Here is a 22234-nt window from a genome sequence, read left to right on the forward strand (position 1 = left end):
AGCCGCCTGGAGCTAAGCAGGAAGACAGCGCCCAGGCAGCTGCAGGTGTACCCACCACCCAGGGGCGAACGCTCCCGCCCTCCCCAGGCATGGACTTGACCTCCTGTGACCTCTGCAGGTGCACCAGGCACAGGATGCGTGGATAGGTGAGCAGTTGCCCCGGGCCGCCTCTCAGAGGCACTCGGGGCTTGGCATCCTGTGGGCACCAGGTGGCGGCAGCCCCAGGGGGCCCAGCACCCGGGACCAGAGCCGGCAGCGCGGCACACCTCAGCTGAGCTCCGGGTCCGAGGCCGGACAGCCTGTGCTCCCTGTCCTGCCAGGATCCCCAGGCCCTTGGAGCTGGGCAGAGGGGCCTCTCCCTCAACACCCGGGGTGGGGTCTGCAGGCAGCGGCCAGGAGGGGCCTGGCTCCGGCTCCCCACACCCCCCAGGAGAGTGACAAGAGCCCTAAATCAGAGGAAGATGGGGGGGACAGGAGGGCAGAGGCACAGGCAGGGGGTAAAAGCAGCGAGCGTGAGGGCGGATCCCACCCGACCCAGCACGGGGCTCCGGGCCTGTCCCCAGGGACTACAGGCCCCGTGGGCGGCCAGTGTCAGGAGGCAGGCGCCTAGGGGCCGGGCACAGGGTGCCCTCACCCAGCTCCGACCCGGCCACACAGCACAGGAGGCCTGCGGAGCCCTGGGGCCAGGCCTGCTCTGAATCATCAGTGATGCCTCGGGGATGCTGCCTGGAGCGTAATAATGGGGACCAGACAGCCTCCTTCTGCTGCTCCGGGGGCCGCTTGTCAGAACTCAGGCCCCTCCTGTGTCCCAACCGTTCCCAGCCTCAGGTGGGGATGGAAGAGAAAGTCCAGCAAACCCCCGACCTGACCAGGCATCACAGACCCCGCCTGCAGGACTGCAGTCACAGGACGCAGGAGGGGCCCACGTGCGGCGGCCCCAGCCCTGAACGTGAGCTCTGGTGCCCACGCTCGGACATGCACTGGGGTCAGCCCACGTCCAGACCCACTGCCGCTGGTCACTCAGACACGGTGTCCCTAGTCACCTCAAACCTGGACACAGCGTCACCCATGGTGAGGCACAGCGTCCCTGGCTGCCACACGTGGACACAGGGTCACTGCGCACCTTGGCCCATACCTGCTGGCCCCTCCTCACTCAGGGCGGTGTCCTCCGTGGCCTGGCCTCCCCAGAGCACTCTCCTGCGCCCTCTGACCAACTTCGCGTCCACGCCCAGTACAAACTCCTCTCCCTAGGCGGCGCCAGCCTGCTGGCCTTCCACCTTCCGCTTCCCACAGGACGCCCAGGCCAGGGAGGGAGGACCCTGAGCTCTAATTACATGTCCTGGAAAGAAATTCACTCCTGTAATTGGAGTGAAATGAGAGGCTGTGGTTGGAAACGTCCCCTTGGGGAGTCACCTGTCTGAGCTGGGACACGTTTCTCTGCTGTCCCTGAGGAAAGCTCCGGGCTGGGGCTGGGGCTGTGACAGGGGCAGGAACACCCATGGCCTCGGGATTCTGGGGCCCTCTGCCAGCACAGAGAGGCCCCCGGGGTCTGAGGGGACCCTGCTGCTGCCCCTACTCCCAGCTGCCATCAACCTCTCAGGACCGTAGGGTGGGCTGCGGGCTGCTGATGGGACGGGGAGGGCGGAGGTGGTGACGTGGGGACACACCAGCTTCAGACAGGCTGGGGATGCGGGTGCCACACTCGGGGGTGCCGGCGGGTTTCCTGAGGACAGTCAACCAGACCAGTGTTTCCTGCAGCTCCACCCCAGTCCGAGCCCCATGGCCTCCCTGGGGCACTGTTCCCCCCCCCAGGACCGGCCCCTGCACCCGGAGCCCCCCAGCAGGCCCCGCGGCCTCCCCACATCCTCACCCTCTGCCCCACCCCCAGCTCAGGACACCTCTGCTCAAGGTCCTTCTTAGGGACCTTCCCTGACCCCCGTGAAGGGGAACTTCACCCCCACCCCGCCCCGGCCTCCTGCTTCACTGCCCTGCGTGGCAAGAGCTGTGCGTCGCCTGTGTCCCCGGGAGACGCAAGCTCCACGTCCACTGCCGTGTCCCCAGCAACCAGAGCATTTGACAAATACCTTCCACACGAACGAACAAGTGGATGGACGGCCAGCCAGATGGTCAACGGGCGGAGGAGGGAAGGTGACTAGAGACGGGGCCGAGGAGAAGGTGAGAGGCCGAGGCAGGTGAAGGTACTCCGCACTCACTCTCTCCCCCCGTCGCCCCATCTCACTCCACCTGCTTCCCACTCCAGCCTCAGATGACAGCCAGCTTCCGGGTTCAGTGGAAATGCAAAGTCAGGGGACGGCTCTGGCCCCAGCCCTTCCTGCTCATCCGACAGCCCAGCGCGCACACTCAGCTCACCCTCCGGTTTCCCGCTGTTACAGAGAGATGAGCGTGGACTCCGGGACGCTGGACCTTAGCTTCCCTCATCCACCTAGGACATCACTCCAGCGTTCCGGCTGCATCACCGCTAGCCCCCGCCTCCCGGACCTGGCCCATCTGCACACAGGCTCCGGCCCCCGCCTAATAAAACCCTCTGCCCCTCCCCTCCCTCCTGCCACTGCCCAGTCCTCTGCCGGCTTTGCTGTAAAACTCCCTCAAAGGTGGAAGAGCTGCCCCAGGTGCTCACCACGGACCCTGCCCATTCCCACAGGGCTTTCCCCTGCAAGCCCTCGGGAGAACCCATCACCTGCACGGCGCCCACCGCCGCACTCAGCCATCCATCCTCCCCTTGCTCCTGCCCGAGGAGAGCACGCTCCCCCTTCCTCAACACCGTCCCCACCCACCTCACCGGCCAGTCCCAACGTGTCAACTCTGGGGTCCCGGGGCTCAGTCATGGGCAGCTTCTCCTCCAAACTCCCCATTCCCTGGGGATCCTGTCTGGTCTCAGGCACTAAAGGCCACGGATACACCTGTGTCCTGGTGTTGACACCACCAGCCAAGACCTCTCCCCAAATATCTAGATGGCTCATCCCCTCACATCCTTCAAAAGTCACCTCACTACGGAGTCTTCTCTGACCCCCCGACACCGAGCAACAGCCTCCCAGTCCACACTGTGTTCTCCTTAACCCCCTTCCTACATGGGAAGATGAAGCACAGTGCTGTCACAGAAGGAGCGGTCTCCACGGCACACCTGCCCCCAGGCACCGTGATGTGGCCATGACCTGCCCTTGCCGACCCTCTGCGCACCGAGAGGACACTGAGCGGGGCAGGGAGACTGGGTCCCCCAGAAACACAGCCCACAGGGCAGGGGCCTGGGGGTCCTGTTCACTGCTGCCTCCTCAGCACCGGGCAAAGGCTCACTGAATCTGAATAAATGAGTGATCAAGGGCTGGTGAGTGGGCGGGGCAGTGCCAGGCGAGGGCAGCTCGAGGAGCTGGAAACGCGTGGACAGGACGGAGGGCAGAGGGCGGCAGGCAGGACAGCCCCTCACCTGGCTCCGTGGCCAGGACTAGATGCTGTGCCCCCTGCAATGCCAAGCGTGCACCCAGGCACACTCTACAGGTGAGTATATGAGGTTAAGAGGCTTCCCTGATGCAGGGAGGGGCCCTCGTTCCATCGGGGCCCTCCCACAACCTGCGTGCCAGCCTCAGAAGTAGAAGGGAGCCCAGCTGGCCTCTGGGGACAAGTCAGCACCAGGGCCTCCCCGGCCAGAGCCCTTCCCCTCCCCACCATGGGCCTCCGGCCCTCTGAGCACCAATTAAGTCAACCCTAATTAAAAACAACAAAGTAGGGAACTTCCCTGGTGGCGCAGTGGCTAAGAATCCACCTGCCAATGCAGGGGACCCTGGTTCGAGCCCTGGTCCGGGAAGATTCCCACATGCCGCGGAGCAACCAAGCCCGTGCGCCACAACTACTGAGCCCGGGTGCCACAACTACTGAAGTCCTCGTGCCTAGAGCCCGTGCTCCGCAACAAGAGAAGCCACTGCAATGAGAAGCTCGCGCGGTGCAAGGACGAGTAGCCCCCGCTCGCCGCAACTAGAGAAAGCCCGCGTGCAGCAATGAAGACCCAACGCAGCCAAAAATAAACAAATAAATTAATTAATTTTTTAAAAAGGGACCAAGAAATAATGTCCCCACCCCCCGCCATGGCTACCCACAGGGACCTCAGCTCAGGAGGGCTTAGAGTTAGGCATTCTTCCCCGGGTTCCCTGGGGCAAGTACTCACCCCAAAATGGACGAGGGCCTCCCTCCATCACGCACCACACACACATACACGTGCACGCATGCACAGACGCACATGCGCACGCATACACGAGTACACGCACAGGTCACGAGTCCCTGGGTGCTGCAACCAGGAGCAACAGAGCAGCTCCCGCACGTGACTCTGGGACATAGATCACCCCCCCCCCAACCCAGCGCCACCCCTGGGGACAAGGTGCAGAGAGAGGGAGCCTGCAAACCATTGGTGCCAACTTCCAGCAAGAGCGGAGACTCCAGGACCCGGATGAGAGACACAGAACAGGCAGAAAGAGAAATAGACAGAGGAAGAATGGGAGCGAAAAAGCAAAAAGACACAGAGATACAGAGACGTCGAGAGGCAAAGAAATACCGAGATGGCAAAGAAGAGATAAAGGGTCAGTGAGGCAGAGAAGATCAGAAACAGGCAGACAAAGGCCAAGAGAACAAGACAAGGGGACAGGGAGGGAGGGAAAGAGAGACAGAAACAGGTTGGCGGGGTAGGAGAGGGGCCCACGTGAAGAAAAGGCAGAAGCGAGGAGAGGTAGGAAAGACGAGGTGGAGAAACAGACGAACTGAGGTCAGGATCTCCGAGTCCGGGCTGGGGGCAGAGTTAAGGTCTCGGGACCCTTGGGATCCCCCTGCTGGGGCTCCCAGGAAAGTGAGCCCATCCTATTCTCTCTTGTGCCCCGGAGAGTGTGGTCAATGGCAAGAGAGAGCAGCCAGCCTTGGAGGTCTCTCCTAGCCCTCACAGGAGGACGGGGCTCCCTGGACCTGGAATCAGGACACGCTTGTTGGAAGACCCAGGGGTCCTGCCTCCCCGGCTTGCTCCCAGCAGTCCAAACACTCAGCACCACGGACAGCACCCCCAGAGGCAGGGTCCCACCGTCCCGCCCAGCTCCCAGCTGGCCCAAGCACAGAGCACCCTAGCTTCAATAGCCCATTAATTCAGCAGATGCTCCCTGACCCTCCTGGGGGCCCTCCCAGAGCTAGGCTCTGGGGACACCCTGAAAAATAAGACGCTGTTCTTATCCTCAGGGACTCACATCTAGAGGGAGAGAGATGTAAACAGCCAGCGACTCTCCTCGACAGCCCACGCAGTGCCCACCGGGCTGTGGGAGCACCCTGCCCTCCGAGGGGCCACACCCACCACCAGATCCCCACCAGCAACATCGGTGGGACCCCAGAGGGCTTTCTGTAAAAGCCCCTGCTGCCACCGCCACCGAGGGCAGCAGGCGGGTGTGGACGGCGCACGCCGTACCACAGGACCGCACGGCTCCCAGCAGAAGGCTCCCCGCTCCCTTCCCTACTCGGTCATTAGGAAAAATGAAAGGAAAACAGCAAGTTTCCCAGAAAGCTTATTATATCCGATTTCAGCGGCACCCATCCCGTCAGAGCCGGTGACAGGCTGGTGCAAAGACAGAAAGGGAGGCTGAGGCACAAGGCCCACCGGCCCCTCTGTCACCTCCAGGGAGAGACCCTCCGAAGGCGAGGCCACCTCGACTCTGGCCCATGTCGGGCATGCTGCAGGCACCTCTGGGGCCAGGCCACCGGCAGCTCGAGCAGACAGCGGGGCAGGCCCCCCAGGACGGGGCGGGTGAGGGGGCCTCTTGCGGGAGCCCAGAGGCCGTTTAGCCAAGTCTGTGTGTCCTCACATGCAGCACAGGACAGAGACCTGGCCACAGCCTCCTGTCCCTTGGAAGGAGTGTTCTGGGCCACAGTGGGGCTCCGAGCCTCCCTGGGGCCACAAGGTCCCAGAAAGCGCGGCTGCAGTCCGCCGGGGCGGGGCCTCTGGGACCTGGGCTGTGCAAACAGGTCCCGTGGAGCGAACACCCAGGCGCTCAGCCCCAACCCCAGCCCAGAGCCGGAGCAACAGCAGCTCAGCCCCCGCCTCAGCCTCTACTGGCCAGAGGAGGAGCGCAGAGGCCTGAATACCCATCAGGCCGACGGAAACACCCTGGCCCAAAGGCTGGGGCCTCCACGACGAGGAGCAGGGCATTCCGCCTGCTCTCAAAGCAGCCCAGCCCACGGCGACTTTCTGGATCTCCTGGGTTGTTTGGAAACCACAAGCTGGCACTTGTCAGGGTCCGTCTGAGAAGGAAAGTGGGCGGCAGGACACACTGATTAAGCTCCTTCCTGGAACCAGACACTGTGACAACACACCGGCGCGGCCTCACCCAAGCACAGCTCCAGGAAGCCGCGTCCGAGAACCCTTCAGGCAGGAGCCCCCCGGATCATGGGGCGACAGAGGCAAGGCTGGAGCCCAGGATTTACAGAATAAGGCCCAGAGCCCTCCCCTGCCCTGGTGACCTGCCCACGGCACCAGCAGCTCTGTAAGCAAGCTTCGCCCGAGGACAGAGCACCGTCGACGGCCCCTCGGCCACGATCACAGCCCAGGCACCTCCTGGGGAGAAACAATGCCCGTCCCACCAGCACCCACCCTGTGAGGACCAGCACGAAGCCGGGGCCTCCAGCGTGCCCAAGCCCGCCCCTCGCAGAGGGCAGCCCGGGCCCAGCACCCACCCCGTGAGGACCACCACGAAGTCCATGACGTTCCAGCCATTCCGCAGGTAGGAGCCCTTGTGCAGGACGAAGCCCAGCGCAACGATCTTCATCCCGGCCTCGAGGCAGAAGATGCCGATGAAGTACGGCTCCGTGTCGTCCTGAGGAGAAGCGCAGAGCAAGGTCACCCCCGCCGGGGGTGTGGCAGGCGAGGAAACCCCCCACCACCCACAGACTCGGCTCTTCCATCACGGGCCTGTTTGCCCTCTGCCGAGCTTCCCTACCAGGGCAGGTGGCCCTGTCCCCGCGGCCAGCGACACCCGATCACAATAGCAAGGGGGGGCTCCCACCCCCGGAAGCCCTGCAGCAGGGGAAGCAATAAGAAAATTGGGGGGTTTTCCCACAATCACTAGGACAATCATCGTTATAATACTCCACATGCATTAAGCACTATTATCATCCCCATCCTAGAGGAAACTGAGGCACAGAGAGGTCAGGAACTGGGCCGGAGACTCACAGCTTGCTAGAGGCAGAGACAAATCCTAACCCAGAGGTGACTTGGGTCTGATCCTGAGCTCGAACCGCTATGGGGACAATGGCCCAACTCCCTAGAGGACGGCCCAGGACCCACGCATTCCTTCAACACACACCTTCTGGATAATCAAAACATATACATCTTGGTGGAAGCGAGCATGGCCGCGCCTCAGGGAGCCTCTGGAGGGCGAGGCATCCAGCTGGGCGAAAAGGAAAGGAATTCCAGGCGGAGGGAACAGTGTGAGAAAAGAATGGGGATGGGAGAGGGCAGGGCCGACACGGGCCCGGCCCTGGTGGCGAGCACAGTGGGGATGAGCTGCGTGGACTCAGGGAGAAGACACACAGGCGGCGTGGAGACTGACCAGGGGCACCACACACTTGGGAAGGGTGGCAGACAGAGCCTCTGTGCAGGTGACCCCACAAGCTGGACAACGGGGACACAGGGGGAGGGTCAGCATGGGAAACAGCCTGAGTGCAGACCACAGACACAGGAGTGGACAAAGGGGCAGCGGGGAGGTCCTGCCCCCAGGACTGTGGGAGCCACAGGACGACTTGTCCTCCGAGGGCTGCTCCGCCAGGGAGGGGTCGAGCCTCGGGGCCAGGGACCAGCCTCCCGGGGCTGCAGGGGAGGGGAGGGGAGGGCCAGACTGGCTCCCTGTGGGTGTTGCCAGCTCCCACTCAGGACCAGCGGCCTGAGCCTTCCTCCCCAGAGAAGCCTGGCCCCCCAGGGCTCTCCCATCTGACCTGGGGCACCCTCAGCCTGGCGTCCACGGTGGCCCAGTTCTCCTGTCCTACCACCCTGATGCTGACTCACGAAGGATCGTTCCCCGGAGGCTTCTCGTCTGGTTTAGTTGGAGGGTCCCCTCTCCCCGAGAGAAGAGGCTGCGGACCACCTGCCCTGGGTTAACAGCTGGGCCCCAGCAAACAGATGTTCACAGAAGAAGAGTAAGCCAGCGCCAGGAGACGGGGCGGGGCCCCTCCCCAGACCCCTGCCCAGACCTTCCCTCACAGCCCTTCCCCCAGCCCCATCCTTGATCACACTTGGCTCAGGGCTGGCTCAGGGCAGGGCTCCGGCTGAAGGCCACTCAGGAAGTTGATGGGTGTGTGGGAAGCGGAGCCCCCAGAGACAGGAAGCTGTGGAGGCCCCACCCCGGGCCAGGCCGCCCCTGTGCCACACGGCCCCCTCCCAGCCTCTGGCAGCAGCAGCCTCCAGACCTAAGCCCTGGGCCGCAGGGCGCCTGCTCTCCAGGCCCGCTGTGTCCGGCCTCCCATCCATCTCAGCAGCCTCCGGGGGGCACACTCTGCTTACTCTCCCAACAGCTCAGCCCCCAACTCCGACAAGTGTACCGAAGCCCATCACCACAAAGCAAACCCTCCCTCACCTGTGAGGCAGGAGCTCAGACGTGGCTGGACACACGGCTGGCCCACTCAGGCCTGCTGCCGGAGCCTGGCCTCCCTGCCCCCCGCACCCACCCCTCCCCCGGCCTGCTTCCCTCTGGCCCCACCCCTGCTGGACTCCCTTAGGGATGTGACCACGCCTTGCCTGGAGTTCAAGGCCTACGCAGAGCGCTGAACAGGCCCTATTTCATCAACGCTTTTCTCCACTGAAGTTAGGGAAGGAGCTTGGACAGAAGTGGTCACTTGCCAGGGTGTGGAGAAGAGGCATCGGCCTCTGGCCGCCCGCGCCTCCAGAAGTGTCTCCTCCTCGGGACCTCAGGACCTCCGGCGGCTCTCCAGCCAGGCCCCAGGCTCCCTCTCCAATCCCCACAGCTACTCTTCCTTCTCTCTGCTCTGAAGCTCAGTCTCTCAGGCCCCTGGGAGCCCACACCGAGCCCAGGCAAAGGGGCCCGGGCAGCTGGGGTGGCTGGGGCTAGGGGACATAACCTCACCCTTGAAATGGGGCTCACCTCCTCAAGCAGCACCCTTCCCTCTGCCCCAGCACCTCCAGACACCCTAACCTGGCATCCTGGCTCCTGTGGGTTCTGTACTCCAAAAGGGGAAACCACAGGGGTCTGGGGAGCTCCGGGCAAGAGTGGGTAGAAGCGATATTCGGGACTTTTGGGAAGAAAGGCTGGGAAGGAGTGCTTCCCACGGGAAGTGGCGGGACCACAGGGAAGGGATTCCAAGCAGAGCCAGGGAAGACAGCTCTGAAGGAGAGGCTGACGGTCCCGAGACCAAGGGCTGCACCCCGGGGGCCGAAGACTATCACAGCCCTGCAGGGAAGGGTGGGCAGCTAGCCCCCACCCCACTCACGGAGCCTGACCCTCCTTAACCTGGGCCATTATGAACGCCCTTCCCACACCCCAGCTTTAGCTCTTAGTTTCTTAGTCCGTGTGGACTGGACAGGTGTAGGGGTGGCGGTGGCACGCTGGGCAGAGCAGCTGCGGGCTAAAATGGCCCCTCTCAAGCCACCCTTCCCCAGCAGGGGCTGAGCTGGCTATCCCGCTCTCCCGGCCCTTCAGGCAAGCGCCAGCTGCCCGGGTCCTATCCTTTTCCTACCCTGAAAGAGGGGGAGCTGCCCAGACTACCCTGCCCGAGGAAGCTGCGCCCAGTCACGGATCCTTAGAGGGTCGTGGAATCAGACAAGCTGCCGCCACCCCACGCCCCGCCCTCAGGCCGGCCACCACCGCACTCACCAGCCGCTCAGACATGGGCGTCTTGTCTCCGTCGGGGAGGTGCTGCTCCAGTGCCAGCACGATACAGTTGGCGATGATGGTGGCCAGAATCATGTACTCAAACGGAGTGCGTGGGTTAAGGACTGGCCGGGAGGCGCCAAAGAGGAGAAGCGAGGAGGCCAAGGCCGACAGCGCGCAGTGCAGCAGCCGGGGCCAGGCCGCCTCCGGAGGGCCTGAGAATGACCAGGTCCGGAGTCCACCCCGCCCTTCCCGCCCTCATCCTCGGGGCCGCCGCGAGGGACGCCTCCGCAGTCGCGGCCACCAGCCCCTCAGCACGTCCCCGCGGCCGTCAGCACCGCGGACAGCGTCTCCGCCGCGGCTCCGCCCGGCTCCCGCGCCCCGAGGGAGGGGGCTGTGGGCCCCCAGCGCGCGGCTGGAGGAAGGACCCCGCGCAGGCGCACACTCCCCCCTAAAGACACACGCAGCCACATGTACCTACACAGGCACGTGAGCATACATGTACCGAGAGTCCCGAACGCACGCACGCGCAGCACCAGGTTCATGCTATGCCCGCACACACACAGGCACCTGCAGCCAGGCGCGCGCACCGGCTCGCGTCCCCCGGGTGCTCACACCTACACAGACACCGATTCGCCCTCGGGTGCCCTCCAGGCTGGCCGCGCGCTCTGCGCCCGGACCGTGGAAGCGAAGGGACGAGCCCAGGGGCAGGGGGCTCCGCCCAGCGTCCACCCCGCTCCCGCGGCCGCTGCCACCACGACCACACACACACACACACACACACACACACACACACACACACAGAAACACACAAACACGCACGCACACGCTGCGCGCGGAGGGGATCCGGAATCCGCCCCGCCCCCTCCTCGCCGAGCCGACCCGATGCACCTCTCCCCAGGGCGCACCCTCCTCCAGCCCCAGGAAAAATGGCCACTGGGCGCCGCACGCGACCGGCCCCCGCCCCGGGGCCCCGCGCCCAGGCCGCCCCTCCCAGACCCGGCGAGGCGCGGACGCCCGACGCCGCACCCGTGGCCGTCCCCGCGACCTCGGGCGGCCCCCGGTCCCCGCCCGGCCCGGCCCCCGGCAGGATATGGCCACTCGGTGATGCGCTTGGCGTATTTGCGGACGACGTTGTCCTCGCTGAAAACGAAGAGCGAGCGGTTGACGGTGAAGCAGTTCTGCTTGACCGGGATGGGGTTGTACAGCGCCATGGTCCGCGCGCGCTGGGCGATCGACTGCTTGTAGAGGACCCGCTGGCCCGGCTGCAGACCCCCAGGGCCCGGGCCGCCCGCCCCGCCGGCCCCGCCGCCCCGGGCCCGCTCCCCGCCGCCGGCGCCCCCATAGCGGCCACCCAGCTCGTCCCCGAAACGGACCATGGCTCCCGGGCGCTGCGCGCATCCCCCAGCCCGGCGGCCCCGCGGAGATGGGAGGGCGCGGGGCGCGCCTGGCGCTCGTAGTGGAGCAGCCGCGGAGCCGCCGGACCCACAAGGGACCTCGCCCGGCCGACCGCCGCCGCACCCGACACTGCCGCCCGCACCACGCCCTATAAGGGGCCGGTCACGTGGCAGCGCCCGACCAATCCGCGCCCGCCCCGCCCCCAGCTGGCCGCCCCCGCCCTGTCCCCCTGCCGGGTCCGGCAGCCGGCCCTGGGGGCTGCGCCTCGGCCCTCAGGTCCTCCTGGGCTGCGCCCGGGCTGGCCGGCAGCGGTGCGCGTGCGCCCTCCCGCCTCACGCCCGGCCGGCCGCTGGCCAGATGCTGAACTGGGAGGCTCAGGCCAGGAGCTGGGCGGGGCTGGGAGTCCTCGACGGCTTGCTGAGCGGCACAAACGAACCCTTCCTTCCCCCCAGGAGGCATCACCAGCTGCGAGACGCTGTAGCCCAAAGGGGGGAGGGGGAGGCCCCTAGTTCCCCACGTTTCTTTCCACACCTCGCTCCTCCCAGCGGCCACATCGCCTACTCCCCTCCCCCTCGCTGCGGACACCGGCCTCTTCCAAGAAGATGTTGGCTCCTGGCCCTCTCCTGCCATCCTTTCGGGGTCTTCGACATCAGTATAGAGGATGCTTTCAACTCCCTGGTCTTGGGTTTTCAGGATGCACAGCTCTGTCCTGGGGCCCCTCCGCCCTCAATCGTATCCTGGACTTTGCCATCACCACACACCGAATCAGCTCCAAAACCTCAATTCAGAGATTCCTGCGTTCCACCATTCCTTCAATAAAAATTTAAAGAGAGCCTGTTGTATGCTATTCATCCAGCCAGCCAACCAGCCTCTCCACTAAGCCCCTATTAGGTGCCAGGCGCTAGGCTCCCAGCTCTGCCTTCACGGAGAAGACATCCTCATACAAGGAACGGCAATGTTCACACTGGGCTTACTTTGCGCCAGGCACGGTTCTACTCGATCCACACATGATTTGCTCATCTGGTCCTCACAACGTTCAAACAAGAAGCCTTTCCTGAGTCAGTGGCAGAGGAGGTAAGGCGAGTGTCCCTTCCACCAGCACGCGGACAGCAAATCAATACTGCCGGCAGCACCAGGTAGCAGCGCTGTGAAAACAGAACAAGGAGATAAGGATGCGGGGGGGTGGGGGAGGAGCGGCTTTTCTACCACCCAGTCAGGGAAGACAACTTTCAGGAAATGATCCTTGAGTGGACCTGAATGTTGTAGAGTGAGACAGGACACTGAGTGCAGAGACCCTGGGGTGGCCATGCAGGCCAAGATCTGGGCTCCAGCTTCTGTCTTCAGTGTGATGGGAAGTCAGAGCAGAGTTCTGAGCAGACAGGTGGTCATCTGACTCCTGTTCCAAAAGGATCCCTCTGGCTGCTGGGGAACAGATTGCAGGGGTACAGTGTGTGCATCACCTAGGATGTATTCAGAGGTAAGCAACCCAATTCCCACGTGTCAGTGACTATACAATAGTTTTAACCTCACTTACTAAGTCATAAAGTATGCTATTTCAGGAACACAGACTCTTCCTATCCCTCTTCCCTCCTGTGGTCACCACCCGCACGTTTTGTCCTCATGCTTGTCGCCTCACGGCCCAAGGTGGCTGCCACAGCATGAGACATCATGTCTTTACACCACCATCTCAGATAGGAAGGAACAGGCAGGTGTAAAAAGGACATCTATTTTTTAAATTTTATTTTATTGAAGTATAGTTGATTTACAATGTTGTATTGGTTTCTGCTATAGAGAAAAGTGGCTCATTTATACATATATATATATATATATAAAAAATAGTTTGCACCTGCTAATCCCAAACTCCTAGTCCATCCTTCCCCCCACCCCCTCCCCCTTGGCAACCACAAGTCTATTCTCTTTGTCTGTGAGTTTGTTTCTGTTTCATAGGTAAGTTCATTTGTGTCATATCTTAGATTCCACATATAAGTGATATTATATGATATTTGTCTTTCTCTGTCTGACTTACTTCACTTAGTATGATAATCTCTAGGTCCATCCATGTTGCTGCAAGCGGCATTATTTTATTCTTTTTTATGACAGAGCAGTATTCCATTGTATATATGTACCACATCTTCTTTATCCATTCATCTGTGGATGGACATCTAGGTTGTGTCCATGTCTTGGCTATTGTAAATAATGCTGCTATGAACATAGGGGTGCATGTCCCTTTTCTAATTATGGTTTTCTCTGGATATATGCCCGGGAGTGGGACTGCGGGCAGTCCCACTGCTGAATGGCAACTCTATTCTCTGTTTTTTGAGGAAGCTCCATACTGTTTTCCATAGTGGCTGCACCAATCTGCATTCCCACCAACAGTGTAGAAGGGTTCCCTTTTCTCCACACCCTCTCCAGCATTTGTTACTTGTGGACTTTTTAATCATGGCCATTCTGACCGGTGTGAGGTGTTATCTCATTGTAGTTTTGATTTGTATTTCTCTAATAATTAGCAATGCTGAGCATCTCTTCATGTGCCTATTGGCCATCTGTAAGGACATCCATTAAAAAAAAATAAACATACAACATCATTTTGTAACAAAGGAAAGGTTTCTCAGAGGCTCCCCAGCAAATTTCTCTTTAAACTCCACTGGGCAGACCTGGGCCACGTACCACTCCTGGCTTCAGGAGGATGGGGAAGTGAATGTATGGCAAAGAGGAGTAGGACTGCTGTCGTCCACGGAGGTGGGCAAACAGTAGCTCCAAACAAAATCAGGGCTCACTCAGCTGGGACTGGAAGGGCAGGCTGCAGGGGAGGCTGCCGACAGGCCTGTCACAGAGAGAAACGGGGAGGCCAGTTAGGAGATTTTAACAGAAGCCCAAGAGAGAGGTGGTGCGGTTTGGACAGGGGCACGATGCACAGGGGCCCTATTGTAGAGCTGACTGAAGTGCTGATGTGTCCGCTGTGAGATGTGAAAGAGGAAATGGAGGCTTTTAGTTTTTTACCTAAGCAACTGTGGACTGATGCTCCTTACTGAGACAGGAGATGAGGGAAGAGCTTGTTGGTCACAGGATTCTGCATTTAACATAGAAGTGGAGATGTTGAGTAGGCAGTTGGATATCACAACGGAAGCTCAGAGGAGAGGTCACAGCTGAAGATGTGAATCTGGAAGCTGTGTGAATACTTCCTGTCTGACCGTCCCACCCTCTCCACCCTGCCCACCTTGTGCCGTGTGCGGACCTGTTACCGAACCAAACTTGGGTCTGCCTGGCTGCACGCAGTAAAGTCAATCTATTGACACTGGGTTGTGGTGAAGGAAAGTGCAGCATTTATTCCAAGGCATCCAACATGGGGCCAAGCAAGGAGAGTGGGCAGCTTATGCTCAGAAGGCCCAAACTCCCCAAAGGCTTTCTGGGAAGGGGTTTTAAACGCAAGGCAAAGGGAGAGGGTGGCGGGTGCCTGATCAGCTTGTCCTTCTGATGGCTTGGTGGTGAGGTAACCAGATGGTATTTTGAGAATCAGCACCATAACCCTTCTGGTTCCGGCGGATCTGGGGTCTTTGTGCTGGTGGGCAGCATGCAGTTAGCCTCTCCCACCTGGTGGGGGTTTTAGTAGCTGCAGAACAGCCCAAGGGTATGGCTCAGGATGTTATCTATAGCCCTTGAGGAGAAACTACGGTCCTGGACTTTGTTCTATGATTAAGCTATTATTGTCTGTTTTCCTTTGTTTCCGCATTTTCTCACTTCTCTGATTACATTTGCTCTTTGGATGTGGGAAAGGCCTAGGAGGCTAAAGCTTTTCTACAAACAAGAGGCGGGAGACACAGGGTGGTCTGTCCCTGGGAAAGCCCGCAGGGTCCTGCCCAGTTACATGTAGACCACACAGCTCATTCCCTCGACCTCTGGCTCCCGCTTCTGCTGGGCCAACGGTGAGCACGTGGAGGGAGGAAAGGCTGAAGTCAGGGTCTTCATCCCCCAGCCCCTCCCACTGACCACCTGGGGTGGGCTGCAAGTCCTAAATGAAGGTCCCAGCTCCTGTCAGGCGCCCTCTCCACCCTCCTTTTTCTCCTTCCAGGTCCGGGGTTCTGTCCCCTTCCCTTGTTTCTGCAACGTCCTCTCCCTCGAGGTTTCACTGCGCCCTGCACAATTTATGGTAGATGGTCCCTTCAAACGTGCCAGACCCCCGCCTGAAGCAGCAGTCATCATCACTGAGGGAGTAAGTGTAGACAGAGAGAAGAGGCCCCTGGGGTGCTCGGCAAGGCCGAGTAGATGACTGAGACAGAGGAGCGGCCTGAGCCCTCAGAGGGGAGGACAGCAGAGTCCAGTGCTCCAGGGCCACGGGAGGGGCGTGTGTCCAGAGAGAAATCAGTCATCTGCCAAACGCTGTGGAGAGATCCAGAGAGATAAGGGCCGACATTCAATCACTGGCATGAAAGACAGACGTGCCTGTTCCCTTGAGAAAAGCAGTTTCCATAGAGGAGTGGGAAACAGGCTGAGGGGAGTGGATTAAAGAGAATGGCTCATGAGGAAGCACATGCAGCAGGTGGACAGAGCTGTTGGGTGAGATTTCCTGCAAAGAAGCAGAGACGTGGAACAATAGCTGGAGACACAGGCCGTGAAGGGAGTTTTGTGGGTTATTTAGGGAAGTGGATGTTACTGGACCTTGTGTGCCGATTGGAACGACTCAATAGAAAGACAGGTTCCAGATGCAAGAGAAAGGATGTGCTGCCCCGTCTGGGTCAGAGGCCATCGGACACGAGACAGCCTGTTCGCTGACAGGAAGGGCAGTCGGAGGACGTGACCGCAGACACAGGCAGGCTGGCGGGTTAACGGGGGAGGAGGACCACCTCTGGACTGTGACTCTCACTGAAATCAGAGGCAAGATCAGAGCTGAGAGTGAGCGGGGCGTTGAGGCTGGCAGAAGGCGGAGCAGGTGCGTTGAGGCTGGCAGAAGGCGGAGCGGGTGTGAAGCCTCATCCAGGGGAGCAAGGAGCTGCGGGGGGTGCAGGGCACGGACCCGGGCTGAGCTGGGAGCCCCAGTGACAATCCTCTTCCTCCCTGGCCTCCAGCGGGCTTGCTCCCCACCCATGACCTCAGCACCTCCTGCGCCCCCCACCCCTCCTGGCAGGGGTCTGTGGTCCCTCCCCCTCTGTCCTACTCACCTGGAACCCCCAGGGACGCCCCCACGAGGCTCCAGCCACCGCAGAAGTTCACGAACCAGGCAGACGGCTATCACCCACTGTGCCCCCAGAAGTCCTCAGGGGGCCTGGGTTGGTCCTGTTGCGTGCTGGCAATGGCATTGCAACCAGGCTCCACTATCCTAGGAGCTCGGCCCCTGGCCCGTCCCCAGAGGGTGGGAGGCCCCTTGCCCACCTTCCCCTCCAGCACCTCTTCAGCTCCTCCCCCTTTTTCGCCAGCTTTACTGAGATGCAGTTGACATACAACATTGTGTGAGCTGAAAGTGCACAATGTGATGATCTGATACGTGTACACATTGTGAAAGGAAGACTCAGTAAGGTCATCCAACACACCCATCATCCATCACCTCGCAGAGTTTACCTTTTGTTTTGTTTTTTTTTTTGGAGAAGGCTTAAGATCTACTGTCTTAACTCTCAAGTACATGATACAGTATTACTAACTGTAGTCACCCCACACAGTACATAAGATCCTCAGAACCTATAACTGCAAGTTAGTACCCTTTGACCAGCATCTCCCCAGTTCCCCCACCCCCAGCCCCTGACAACCGCCATTCTGCTCTGTTTCTGAGTTCAGCTTTCTTTTAGATTTGACATATAGGTGAGATCATAGAGCGTTTGTTTTTCTCTGTCTTATTTCACTTAGCACGATGCCCTCAAGGTTCATCCATGTTGTCACGAATGGCAGGATTGCCTTCTTTTTTTTTATTTTTTTATTTTTTTTGCGGTACGCGGGCCTCTCACTGCTGTGGCCTCTCCCGTTGCGGAGCACAGGCTCCGGACGCGCAGGCTCAGCGGCCATGGCTCACGGGCCCAGCCGCTCCGCGGCATGTGGGATCCTCCCAGACCGGGGCACGAACCCGCGTCCCCTGCATCAGCAGGCGGACTCTCAACCACTGCGCCAGCAGGGAAGCCCTGCCTTCTTTTTTTATGGCTGAACGTACTTCGCATATTTCAGTGTATACATATCTCACTTCTTCTTTGTCTGTTTATCCGTCAGTGGACACTTAGGTTCTTTGACGGTAGCTATTCTAGCAGATACTGCACGGTGGTTTTGATGTGCATTTCTCTGATGATTAGAGATGCTGAGCATCTTTTGATGTACTAGTTGGCTATTTGTATATCATCTCTGGAAAAATGTCTGCCAGGTCTTTTGCCCATTTTTTAATTAGATTACTTGGGGTTTTTTTTTTTTTTTTGGCTACCAAGTTGTGAGTCCCTTATATATTTTAGATATTAACCCCTAATTAGATATGTGGTTTGCAAATATTTTCTGCCACTCTATAGACTGTCTTTTCATTTTGTTGATGGTTTCCCTTGCTGTACAGAAGCTTTTTAGTTTGATGTAATCCCACTTGTTGATTTTTGCCTTTGTTGCTTGTGCTTTTGGTGTCATGTCCAAAAAATCTTTGCCAAGACCAGTGTCAATGAACTTTTCCCCTATGTTTTCTTCTAGGAGTTTTATGGTTTCAGGTCTTACATTTAAATCTTTAATTCATTTCAAGTTAACGTTTGTGAGTGGTATAAAATAGGGACCCACTTTCATTCTTTTGCATGTGAATATCCAGTTTTTCCAGCACCATTTATTGAAGAGACTAACCTTTCCCCATTGAGTACTCAAGTATCCTTTCCCCTTGTCAAATATTAGCTGACCATATACGCATGGGTTTATTTCTGGGTTCTTGATTTGGTTCCATTGGTCTTTGTGTCTGCTTGTATGCCAGTGTCATACTGTTTTGATTATTGTAGCTTTGTAGTATAGCTTGAAATCAGGAAGTGTGATGCCTCCAGCTTTATTCTTCCTCAAGGCTGCTTTAGCTATTTAAGGTCTTTTGTGGCTCCATATGAATTTTAGGACTGTTTTTTCCATTTCTACCAAAAATGCCACTGGAATTTTTTATAGGGATTACACTGAATTTATAGATGGCTTTGGGTAGTTGACATTTTGACAATATTAACTCTTCCAGTCCATGAACAGGAGGTCGGTGGGGGGGGTGGGGGGTGCAGTGTCTTTCCATTTATTTACGTCTTCTTCAATTTCTTTCATTAATGTCATAGTTTTCAGGGTACAGTTCTTTCACCTGGGTTGAATTTATTCCTAAATGTTTTATTGTTTTTGATGCTATTGTAAATGGGATATACCTCCCTTTCTAAGTCCCACCTCTGCCACTAGGTGTTGGGTTCCCACATGGAGAATTGGGGAGGGAAAACTTGGAGTAATTTTTCATTTTCATATAGAATTGACACTTAATTTTTAAAACAATAAGGGTAAGGAGTACATGAGGCCAGGAATGGCTCCATGAAGGAGAGGGACCCCTGTACTTCCAACTTATCTGCATCCCCACAGCGTTCAAACACCGGGCAGCCCCTCCCTTCTGAATTAGGGCCCCACACACCTCTCCAGCCTGCCACCTGTTTCTGACACCCTACCTAATGGCCCCCACCTCCGTATTTACTTTTTAAAATCAAACAATAAGTACATGCATATTATAAAATGTGTATAAGGCTTAAGGAATAACAATACCACAAACTCCTGTGCACCCACCAACCAGCCCAGGAAACAGACCCAGGAGATCCTGCAAAGCCCCCGTGTGCCCCTCCCAGATCCCCACTTCCCACAGAGGCCTCCCCAGTCCTGAATCCTGTACTTATGATCCTCTCTCTATTGTACCCCTGCACAATATCTATACAGTTTTACACACTTTTACCTTCACACACACAGAAAGGACCGAGTTGTAGATATTCTTCTGCAACTTGCTTTTCCTTAACAGTGTGCCCACCATTGCACATACACAAATCATTTGTTGTCACTACACACATTAGTCTTTGGTGTGACAATTAACTTGTCCATTCTTCTTTGATGGAAGCTTGTGCTGCTTTACATTTTCTGCTATTTCAAACAGTCCTGCGGTGAACATCTAATTTAGTTCTCCTAGTATCTGGGCCACAGGTGAGACTGATGCTGCCCCATCAGTGCCAGTGGGCCGATCACACTCCCCAACAGCTCACAGGTCCCAGTGGCTTCACTCCCCCAACACTCTGGTGTGATCGGTATTTTTGTCAACCTGGTGGATACTTAAAGCGTCTCACTATGGCTTTTAATCTGCATTCCCCTGATCACTAAGGAAGCTGAGCAACTTCTCATATATTTATTACTTATCTAATCTTCCTCTTGGTCAAAGTGCCTGTTCAAATCTTATGTCCACTTTCCAACTGGATCATTTTTTTCTTATTCGCTTGTACCAGTTCTTATATGTTCTGGTGTGAACCTTTGTCAGATATGTGTTGCAAAATCTTCTTTGATATGCAGAAGTTCTTAATTATAATGTATCTAAATATATTCAAATTTTCCTTTATGTTTTGTGTTTTTTTTTTTTTTTTTTTTTTTGTGGTACGCGGGCCTCTCACTGTTGTGGCCTCTCCCGTTGCGGAGCACAGGCTCCGGAAGCGCAGGCTCAGCGGCCATGGCTCACGGGCCCAGCCGCTCCGCGGCATGTGGGATCCTCCCAGACCGGGGCACGAACCCGTGTCCCCTGCACCGGCAGGCGGACTCTCAACCACTGCGCCACCAGGGAAGCCCGTTTTGTGCTTTTTGAATCATAGAAAATTCTTCCTTCATTTATCATTATGAAGATATCCTTTTGTATATTGTTGGAATGTTGAGAATATAGTCTCCTATCTTCTCTTCTAAAATTTGCATTTTTGGCTTTTTGCACTTTAAGCCAGATGCAACTAATTTTTCTGTATGAAGTGAGGCAGGCAGGAGTCCACTTTGTTTTTTTATGTAATTAAATTGTCAGAACATCATTTTTGAAAGGTATCCTTTCCCCAATGCGAAGTCAGCCCTGTCACATATCAAAACTCTGTAAACATATGGGTCTGCTTCTGGGCTCTCAATTCTGCTCGGGTGATCTACTTGTCTGTCTCTGTGCCGATACTACACTGTGTTAATTACTAAAGCTTTACAATAAGGTAATATTCCTACCTGGTTTTCTTCTTGAGAATTTTTGCTGTTCTTTACCTTTGGTCTGTATAGTTTTTATTTATTTATTTGTTTGTTTGGCCCCGCTGTGTGGCTTGCCTGATCTTAGTTCCCTGACCAAGGGATCAAACCCGGGCCAAGGCAGTGAAAGTACCAAGTCCTAACCACTGGACTGCCAGGGAATCCCATCTGCATAATTTTTACAATCAACTTGTCGCATTATACAAACACATACAGTGGGCTTTCGACAAGAGTTGCATGGAATCAAAAGGTCAATTTGGGGCAAATTACACCTTTGTGATACTGAGACTTCCAGCCCATGAGCAAAATATATATCTTCATTTAGTTTATTTCAGTAAAGTTTTATGATCTTCTCCATAAAGGTCCTGCACATTTATATGAGATTTATTCCTAGGGGTTTCATGTTTTCACACTATAACGAAGGGATCCACCTGGGTACATTTTCTGTTGCCCGCATTCTGTGCAGTTCCCTGCACATAGCAATACTGCTACATTTTCTGGTTAATAATTCACTGTTAGATTTCTTTGTTTTCTATGTAGATAACATTGAAAAATGCTTCATTTCTTCTTCTTCAATTCTTAGATGTTTTGTTTCTTTTTCGTGTATTCCTGTGCTAGCTGGTACAATGAAGTCCAGAAATGGGACAGTGGGCACCCTGTCCTGTTCCTCGTCTTAAATAAAATACTTCCAACCTTTCACCATTATGAGGTTTGCTATGTTCTTTAAAAAAAAATAGATACCCCCTAACCAGGTTAAGAAATCCTCCTCTAGTCTTAACGTCTAGGAGCTTTTATCATGAATAGGTGAAGAATTCTAGCAAATCATTTGTCTGCACTGGAGATGATCACATTTTTCTCCTTTATGTTAGGGTAGTGGCTTATGCTAATTGATTTCCTAAAGTTAAACCAACCTCTCATTCCTGTGGTAAATCAAATGTGGTCATGACTGATTATTGTCGTTATACACTATTGAAACCTGGTTGACTAATAATCTGTCGAATTGTTGCAGGTTGGTCTCTGAATGACATCGCCCTGTGGTTTTCCTCTGTTGCATTATTTTTATCAGATTTTGGCATCAAGTTATGGCGGCCTTGGGGAGCATTTCTATAGAGAATCTGTATTTTGAACGTTCAGCTGAACTCACTAACTGGGCCTGATGTTTTCTTTGTGATTTTAATTGCTGACTATTTAAGAGTCATAAGACTATTCAGGTTTTCTATTTCCTCTTGGGTCAGTGTTTGTTCCGTTATACTTTTTTTTTTTTCCGTTATACTTTTCTAGAAATGTATTGGCCTAAAGTTGTTCATGCTACCTTTTTAATCTATGTTGTACTGTGGCTGTATGCCCTTTGTATTCTCCCTCTCTCTCTTCCCTTCCCTCTCTCTCTCTCTCTCTCTCCCCACCCACCTTCCTCCCTCTCTCCCCCTCCCCCCTCTCAATCTTGCTGAGGTTTGCCATTTTGTTAATCTTGCCAAAGAACCAATTTTTTGCTTCACTGATTGTCTCTATCATATGTTTGTTTTCTTTTTTTTAAAATAAATTTATTTATTTTTGGCTGCATTAGGTCTTTCTTGCTGCACGGGCTTTCTCTAGTTGCGGTGAGTGGGGGCTACTCTTTGCTGTGGTGTGCGGGCTTCTCATTGCAGTGGCTTCTCTTGTTGTGGAGCACAGGCTCTAGGTGCATGGCCTTCGGTTATGGCTCGCGGGCTCAGTAGTTGTGGCTCGCGGGCTCTAGAGCGCAGGCTCAGCAGTTGTGGTACACGGACTTAGTTGCTCCGTGGCACGTG

The 22234-nt window shown here is 56.5% G+C and overlaps 1 protein-coding gene across 2 annotated transcripts in view; it reads right to left on the reverse strand.

Annotated features, from left to right (window-relative positions):
- CACNA1B (calcium voltage-gated channel subunit alpha1 B) overlaps window positions 1-11236 on the reverse strand; it is a 194348-nt gene extending 183112 nt beyond the window's left edge. For both annotated transcript variants that reach the window (XM_060013664.1, XM_060013665.1), the window contains exons 1-3: window positions 10953-11236; window positions 9861-9966; window positions 6712-6851 (exon numbers count right to left, since the gene is read on the reverse strand). In XM_060013664.1, the coding sequence (XP_059869647.1) occupies window positions 6712-6851; window positions 9861-9966; window positions 10953-11236 (530 nt within the window). The remainder of the gene's footprint in view (window positions 1-6711; window positions 6852-9860; window positions 9967-10952) is intronic.
- Between the last annotated feature and the right edge of the window lie 10998 nt (window positions 11237-22234).

The sequence above is a fragment of the Delphinus delphis genome, chromosome 6, assembly GCF_949987515.2.
Source record: "Delphinus delphis chromosome 6, mDelDel1.2, whole genome shotgun sequence".
Taxonomy (NCBI): Eukaryota; Metazoa; Chordata; class Mammalia; order Artiodactyla; family Delphinidae; genus Delphinus; species Delphinus delphis.